Source organism: Schistocerca gregaria, chromosome 4, assembly GCF_023897955.1.
Source record: "Schistocerca gregaria isolate iqSchGreg1 chromosome 4, iqSchGreg1.2, whole genome shotgun sequence".
Classification (NCBI taxonomy): domain Eukaryota; kingdom Metazoa; phylum Arthropoda; class Insecta; order Orthoptera; family Acrididae; genus Schistocerca; species Schistocerca gregaria.
In genome coordinates this window covers 75,354,745-75,363,539 of record NC_064923.1, presented here as the reverse complement: position 1 = coordinate 75,363,539, position 8,795 = coordinate 75,354,745, and the positions used below count along the sequence as shown (strand labels likewise).

Genomic DNA, 8,795 nt, shown 5'->3' with positions numbered 1-8,795 from the left:
AATACAAAACTGGACGATACCGCCTTCGCTCTAGTGGGGACATTCCTCAATTTGTCGAGTCTCAGGATATATTATAATTAAAACTGTATATTATAATCAAAACTGTGTAAACAACGATTTATAAAATAAAATACAAATGAAATATTGCAGGCCAATTAACCTTCATAGGTTTTATATAGAGTGGAAATATCTGTCTTTCTTTTATCTTTCAACCAGTTGTTGCAGATACCTTTGACACAGTGATAGCGATAGCACTGCTTTGACACCTTCGTGGTACAAATCTTTGCACTTGGCAGTGTAAAATGTAAACAAATCGGCGCTGGATGTCAACGTTGTTTTCACATAGCGTGGATTTGATTCGCGTTATTTACGAGTGCAATGGCAAGCGATGAACGTAATTTTAGATCGTCATATTACGAAAAAGTAGGTTTTAGAAGTGTCGAGGAGAAAAAATCTCTAGAGATTCTGTTGAAAGATAAGCCTCTGGACAAAATGAAACTCCGACAGTTTTGTATACGTTTTACTGTGCCGGGAATATACAGAAATTTAGTATGGAAAGTGCTTCTGGATGTTATTCCTATTCATGTCGATTCTCATAAGTTCGTAATGGAGCAGCGTAAAGAGGAATATAAGGATTTGTTGCATGCTTTGCGTTTAATGCAAATAGTGAATGACACAACTCCAAAACCAGAATTATTTTTGCTGATGTGGCTGCTTCAAACTGGGAGATTAACTTTATATCAAAACCAATTAAATACGGCTGTGAATAGAAACTTATGTGCGATTTCCCATTCGCTGTCAGTTGTTTTTGACGACGATGTTGACATTTATTGGTTGTCGAAGGGCTTCTTTGAAAGTGTTGTGAAGTTTCGTGATGACATACCGACGCTGATAAAATATACGAAATCAGTTTTAGAAAAAGAAGACGAAGAACTTTATTGTCATTTGCAAGATTTGGGTGCGTTTAGTACAATTCCACTGGATAATTGGCTCTGTTGTTGTTTCGCAGGTGTGATAAGCGAATCATCATTGGGAAAAATATGGGACAAACTAATCGGTGGTTCATGTAAAATACTTGTTTTCGTTGCTGTGTTATTACTGGTAACACTCAAGAGAGCTTTGCTAAAATGTGCGACGACAGACAACATTGCATCTTGTTTAAAGAATATATCGGAAGAAGTTTCTGAAGTTATAGTTAACCAAGCCATAGAAATGTGGCAACAATACGGTAGCAGTCTTAACACCGTTATAAGTGCAGAGGGTGGCAAAACTCATCTAACCACCAACAGACAGAAGTGATCTGTTTTAATGGTGAGACAGTTGTCATTGATGGAAATTGCTGTACACTTTGTTTCTTCCTCGGAAACGAACACTCACTTTTTGTGTGTAGTTTTTGAGAGGGCTTCTTACAATGTTTATAAGTATTTATTTAGAAATGACACATATTACATACATGGAGAACATTTTTAAATTTCATATTATCAATTTCAAAAATGACATTGATTTAGTGTGCTTTTCTTGTAAATTGATAAAAGAATCTTGTTGTCAAATTTGCGAAGCTTCTGCTACCGTCAGATAAACTGAATGAAAAGAGTAATGGTATCCATCAATATAAATGTAAATGTTCGTTGTTTGGATATGTTAATATTCAAACTTCATGTCTGTTTTTGTTATAAATGTGAAAAAGTTTGTCGTATGATTGACACTGCCTTTGCAGTACCTCCTTGTTGCAAGGCTGGTTATCCAGTTTAACATCGACTCACTGCATTAAATGCTTTGTTTTACAGCAATATGCATAAATTTATTGAATGAGCCAATTCCCTGATTTTGAACCCAGGCATTCTCATGTTTTTTGTTACAATGAAATAGTTCATAATTATCTCATACTTGATTTTGTATTCATTAATTACAGTAGATTTTTAATATTTATTGACATTTAATTACACTACTTTATTGGACAGATCAATAGAGAAAATGTTAAATTGTTCAAAACAGTTTTAAAGTTGTTTTAGTCAATGGGAGGAAGGGGGGAGGGAGGAGTGGCAAGAGGGATCTAGAGTACAAAGTTTTTTATTCAGTACAAAACTTGCATGCAGTTCTAGGATTGAATGGATAACCATCAGTTGTATCAGACTTGGTTTTCGTGTCGCCTATAAAATTTAATTGTTGTGCATGACACATATCTAAACTGGCCATCTCATTTATATTTTAGCCAACTAAAGCTTATCTCTGTCTTCTAAAGAGATCCAACGAAGTATTCAGACCATTTTTTTTAGCTCGTACACTAGTCAACAGAAAGATCTAAGTCAATACAAAGAATAGCAATAAAAATCAAAGAGTAAAGAAGATTGTCCTTGCACCAGTCAGCACAAAATAATGCTGCACTTCACTGTACATGAAAAGATGTTCTGCTGGCGACTCCCATAAAGCCCCCACCCCGGGTAGAGCGAAGCTCTGGGAATGAAGCGGTATTTATATTTCACTTAGCAGCAGCTCTCCTGTGTACCGAAGGCGTTGTTTAAACTTCTTCAGCCTCCGGTGTTGGCAGTGACGGTGCCAGTTCCTCTTGTGGCACTGAGACGGTGTCATCTGTGTCCAGCAGTGTGAAAGGTGACACTTAGGTTTGACCCGCTGAAACCAGTGGCAAAGCTGACGATCAAGATTGTGCATGGCACATTAACCCAACTTTTAATGTCCTATGCCAGTGTTCCAGTGCTCCATTGCTTGTTGGGTGGTAAGCTGTGGTATGAAGATGGTGGAAACTGTAGAGATTGCACAATTCAGAAAACAGCATAGATTCAAATTGACGCCCCTGGTCTGTGATGACATGTGAAGGGCTGCCGAAACATGTGGTCAATGACGTGCCATTGTCTCCGTGAAAATGTCTGATAATGGAATCACCTCTGCTCAACTGGTGATGTGGTCCATTGCAGTGAGGACATAACTCTATCCTTCCAATGGCAATAGAGGTCCCACGATATCCAGGTGCACATTTGTGAAGCATTCCATTGTAAGTGGGAAGCCTCCTACCACTTTGTGCATGTGTCATCCAACCTTGGCCCTCTGACAGTCTAAGCACATTTTTGCTCAACTATGGCAGTCTTTCTTTATACTGGGCCACGCGTATCTGTTTGTCATAAGTTTGATGCTCACTTTTTTTGTGGATGAGCCAGCACGTGGATGTTGTCAAAGAATTGCCATCGCAATTTCTCAGATATGAAAGGTCTCGGTTTTTGCCTGTGATATGTCACTCCAAACTTGGAAACGTTCACCAGCAGGTTATATTTGCCACAGACATAACATGGATGTACTATCGCAATGGAATTTGGCGTGTTTTTCGTCCATCTCTTGCACAGCAACTAACTCCTTGTAGTCAATAACGTGAGAGATCGATTTCGACTGAGACAGGAAAACTGTCACGATGTTCTCAGCTCCTTTTATATGGTGCGGGTTTGTTGAGAATTGGGCAAAGAATTCAAGTTCTCTAAATTGTCACGATGAGCATCCGTCCTTGCTCCGACTGAAGGTAAAGTAAATTGGCTTGTAATCTGTGAAAACCACTAATGGCTTCCACTTGTGGCTGGAAGTGTCTCACAGCTTTGTAAACTGCCACCAATTTCCTGTTGTAAGTGTTTCATTGAACTTGTGACGATCTAAGCTTTTGGGAGAAGCAGCCCAGAGGCTGCCAGTGGCCTTCGACATGCTGGTGTAGAGCTGTAGCTAGCTATGGCTTATCTCTGTCTGCTTAAGATATCCAGTGAAGTAGTCAGGTAATAACTTTTTTAGCTCAAATATGAATCAACTGGAAAATCTAAATCAGTACAAAGAATAGTTATAAAAATCAAAGAGTAAAGAAGATTGTCCTTGAGCTCATCACTACAGAATTGTGTTGCACTTCACTGTGCATTTGCAGATGATCACCTGGTGACTCCCACAATATCAAATATGTGAATTTTAGAAACTCACAGGCTTCCCCCCCCCCCCCCCCCCCCCCCCCCCCCCCCCCACACACACCTTTCCCATCTTCCACTCAGGACAAATTTCTGTGGATGGTGGTGATTGCAGTATGTTGTGTGTCCACCTATAAACTTGAAGATATGAATGTGCACAGTTAATACGAAAAAAGAATTGCAGTTTCTCCATAATTAAGAAACTGTAAATATTTTCTTGGTATTTTTGTGTAGCTACATCTACCACATATATATTCAGCAATACATCTAATGATGTGCACATTAGTTCTCATTTTCTCTTTCATTTTCTTACACGCTATCCATTTGATTCTCTAGTAATTAGCAGAAGTGAAAAGTTCTGAAATAAGTGGAAAATTTTTGTAGTGTAGACTCAGTTCTTTGTTTACTTTTTTGTTTCGTCACATGAACAATAGAGGTTTAATCATTTCTGTTACTCTAGAAGTTATGAATTAGTATCGAAATTTTAGGCTTAAACTTCCTAAGAAATTTAATATATTAATTGAATTGTCTAGGAATTTATTCTTATTTAACTTAGATTAAAGCTAAAATTTATTGGGCATGGGTAAGAAATGTATGACTTGCCATAGGATTGTTAGTTCCGAGGTGTGGTGTGAGGGTCGTTGCAGTTTCTTTCATGTGGGTGGCTGCAGTGGCATAGGAATTGGGAAAATAAACAAGACTCATTGGTTGTGTAGGATTTACTGCAGAGACAGAAAGATAGTGGAACAGGAGGAGTAGATGATTTCTGTCCCTCAGGAACAACTAGATAAAGGAAAACAACATATGGAAAGGATAAGGGGGGAGAAGGGAAGAGAGAAGTGGGAAGTGACAACAGGTTATTGAAGAAATAGGAAATGGACTTTCTCAGACAGTGTTGTTGTGAATGTGAAAAACAGGGTTGATCTGTGCTCACAGTTGGAACCTGATGAGCTACAAGTAGATGTAGGAGTAAACAGGACAACACAACAAACTCTCAGGACATGTTTGCAAAGTGAGAAGTCGGAAAAAGTTGTGAAGAAGAAGTAAGTTTTGTTATTAGATATTTCACATGATAGAGGTGTTGGCCAACTGTTGCAGGATGAACTAGGGCCAGGTTACCGGGTCACAAGTTTTTTTTAAGTCTAGTGCAAGTCTGGATCAGGTGAAAGAGGATGTAAGTTCCATTTGCAAAGACTTCAAAATGGAAGACACCTTGGTAACGGTGGGGCATGCGCCAGCGTAGACAGGAACCCTAATTATTCAAATGAGAGTGACCTAGTAAAGATATCTTCTGCAATGAGGCGTACTGAAGTTGGGCTTGTATCTGTTCTGAGGCGCCACGACCGGCATCATTTAAACTCTTCTGTTAGGAGAGTTAATTTAGAGGCGGAACAGCTGCTTGGATCAGGTATGGGGTCTCATATCGCTGTGGTTCCTGTTGACTGTATCAGTAGGTGGGACTATACTAGGCATGGCCTTCACCTCAACAGGAACGGGAAGGGAAAACTGTCTGGGCTAATAGCAAATAACTTAGGGGGGCACTATCACAAGTACCAGTGGTTACGACTGGCAGAAGAGCAGTTTTTTTAGGGTGGGGGGCAGAAACAAAAGATGTTTAGAGACAGGCTGAAAATGACATTTATATTGATAAAACAGGCATCCAGAAAGCAAATTTTAATATACACAATTCATGCAGATAGCCTGTGATTATAACTAGAGATACTCAAAAACTGGCAGAAAAATTAAGTTTCCAGTTGTAATTCAGCCAGTGCACAAAATCAGTTATCCTTGTTGCATCAGAATATCTGAGGACTGAGGGATAAGCTTAATGAGTTGCTTATTTGTATTGAAGAATTGGAGTTGAGCAAACCAGTTGATATAATCTGCCTCTTTAGACATCATGTGGACACTAGTATAGAAATGTTAAATGTTACAAGATTAAAGTTAGCTTCTTACTCCTCTCGACAAAATTAGGAGAAATAAGCTTGTGCAACAGAAGTAGTATTTCATAAGAAATCCTTTATAACAGTAAGTGTATACAGAGCACCTTCAAGAAACTTTAACCTCTTCATAAATACTCCAGAAGCTCTGTTGTCCCATCTTCCAGTATAAAACAAGGAAATAGTGGTTGCTAGTGATACTGTGAACTTTGCAACTAGGATATGTAAATGCCGTGATACTGCTATTGATAATATCTTTATAGACAAATCTAGGAAAAAATTCATATCACAAAACCAATAGTAAATGGGCTATCTGATCATAACATGTAGCATCTTGTGTTAAATGTTGAAACTTGTCAGGATAAAAAAATCTATTAAATCTGAGTACAGGAGAGTAATAAATCAGTCAAAAATTAAGAATTTTAGGAGATTGCTTGAAGAAGTGAACTGGATAGTTGTTTACAATACTTCTGACTCAAATGGACTATACAAAACATTCATTAATAAAGTTACTTCCACTTTTCAACATTGTTTTCCAATAAAGATAACTCAAAACAAAACATTTGTCAATAAATAAACTATGGATTACACAAGTAACAAAGATTTGTGGGACAAATAGGAGACTGTATCTACTATTTGGGAACAGCTCTGATATTAGCATTGTAATGCATTACAAACAACTGCAAAATATTGAAGCAGTTTTATGATGAGAAAAAGATAATTACATAAGGCAACAAAATAAAAACTGCATGGGGTATAGTGAAGTGGGGCCAAAAAGAAAGAGTAACAGATAGCTCTAAAAATAAATGAGATGTTGGTAACAGGTGCATGTAGTGTTGCAAATCTCATAAACAAGTACTTTATTTCTGTGATTGAAGCTTTTGTGGTTATCAGGTTTGGAGTATCTAAGACCAGTCTTTTTGAAAATAACTTCAGTAAAATGGAAACAACACTCACATCTCCCAAAGAAGTAGCATCCATCGTAAAATCCTTAAAATCTGTGTATCCTGGTGGGTATAGGTGATATACCAACAAAATTAATAAGAGTGCTCATGTGAGTTGAGTTCTGTCTTAAGTTATTTGTGTGATCAATATATTAACAGCAGAACATTTCCAGACTGACTAAACTATGCTGAAGTTAAGCCTCTGTACAATACTGGGGATAAAGAGGTACCATCAACTATCGACCAGTTTCACTTTTTCTGGCTTTTTCAAAAATATTTGGAAAGGTGATGTTCAACCGTCTCCTTAAGCATCTGACTGCGAGTAATATATTGCCCAAGTCACAGTTTGGATTTCTTATGGGTTCTGATACGGAGCAAGCTATTTACACTTATAGTGAGAATGTACTCAGTTCATGAGATAATAAATTAGAGGCTACTGGCATTTTCTGTGACCTGTCAAAAGCCTTTGACTGTGCAAACCACAGCATTCTCGTAAGTAAATTAGAACCTTATAGTGTCACTGGCAGTGCTGCGAAACAGTTTGAGTATTATCTAATAAACAGAAAATAAAGGGTTTCATTGCGTAATAGCTGTGCAGTAACCAGTCAGTCTTCATCTGATTATGAATTAATTACATGTGGTGATCCTCAAGGTTCCATCATGGGTCCGTCGCTTTTTCTTTTGTACATTAATGATCTCTCATCTGTTACATTGCCAGATGCTTAGTTTGTTTTGCTTGCAGATGATACAAACACTGCAATAAGTAACAAGTCAAGTACAGATTTAGAAATAGCTGCTAATCAAATTTTCACTGACATTAATAAATGGTTTAAAGCTAATTCATTGACGTTAAACTCTGAAAAGACCCTCTATATGCAGTTCAGAGCCTGTAAGAGATTTCCTTTCAGCATTTATATAACATATGAAGACATGCACATCAAAAATGTTGACAGTGTTAAATTTCTGGAATTAAAACTTGATAATAAATTCAGTTGGGAAGAGCATACCACAGAGTTGCTGAAGCACCTTTTTTTACAAGTCTGTATTTGCAGTGAGAATGATGTCAGGTGTAGGAGATATAAATATATTTAAAAAAAAAAGTGCATACTTTGCTTGCTTTCATTCTGTTTCATACGGGATCACATTCTGGGGTAACTCGTCAAATAACTCATCAAACCAAGCAAAAGTTTTTAGCGTTTAAAAGTGTGTTAAGAATCATTTGTTGTGTAAATTGAAGAACATCACGTAGAAATTTGTTCAAGGAACTTTGTATCCTAACCACTGCTTTCAGTATATTTATTCCTTAATGAAGTTGGTTGCAAGTAATATATCTCTATTTCCAACGAACAGTTCAGTACATAGTATCAACACTGGAAACAACAACAATTTACATAAAGACCTAAAATAACAAATCATGTTCCAAACAGGAGTCCAATATTCAGAAACATATTTCCAATAAATTGCCACCAACCATTAAAATCTTGCTTTCAGATAAAGTTTGGTTTAAACAGAGTTTGAAAGACTTTTTGATAGGGAATTCCTTCTACTCTATAGATGAATATCTCAACAGGGACTGTTTGACCAGCTTAAGTAAAAATGTCTGTTACATTTCAGTTCTGACAGCACATAGTCACAACAGTCAGGATTAGATATTTTGTGTATGATAAATTTATTAAAAATGCATGGCAGTGTTTGAATCTGACAACGTATTAATTCTGAAAATATTAGCAGTTCCAGTTTACTGTAATATATTCACCCATTTTGACAATCTCCTGTCAAATGATCAGGATAGTAAGTATTGTATTTAAACGTTGTGTGTTATTCTTTCTGACATGTTCCATACCCATGAGAAGCACCTCATTTTTGGGTCCGTGGAACAAAAACTGAATCTAATCTAATGTAATTTAATAGCACATGGGTAGAGTGACTGACTAAACTTCTGCATGAGCTTATCCTGCAGG

At 37.2% G+C, this 8,795-nt stretch overlaps 1 protein-coding gene across 3 annotated transcripts in view; it reads left to right on the top strand.

The window, feature by feature from the left end:
- Positions 1–257: 257 nt before the first annotated feature.
- LOC126267539 (TBC1 domain family member 7) overlaps positions 258–8,795 on the top strand; it is a 42,584-nt gene continuing 34,046 nt past the window's right edge. For all 3 annotated transcript variants that reach the window (XM_049972842.1, XM_049972844.1, XM_049972843.1), the window contains exon 1: positions 258–1,311. In XM_049972842.1, the coding sequence (XP_049828799.1) occupies positions 379–1,299 (921 nt within the window). In that variant the 5' untranslated portion in view covers positions 258–378 and the 3' untranslated portion in view covers positions 1,300–1,311. The remainder of the gene's footprint in view (positions 1,312–8,795) is intronic.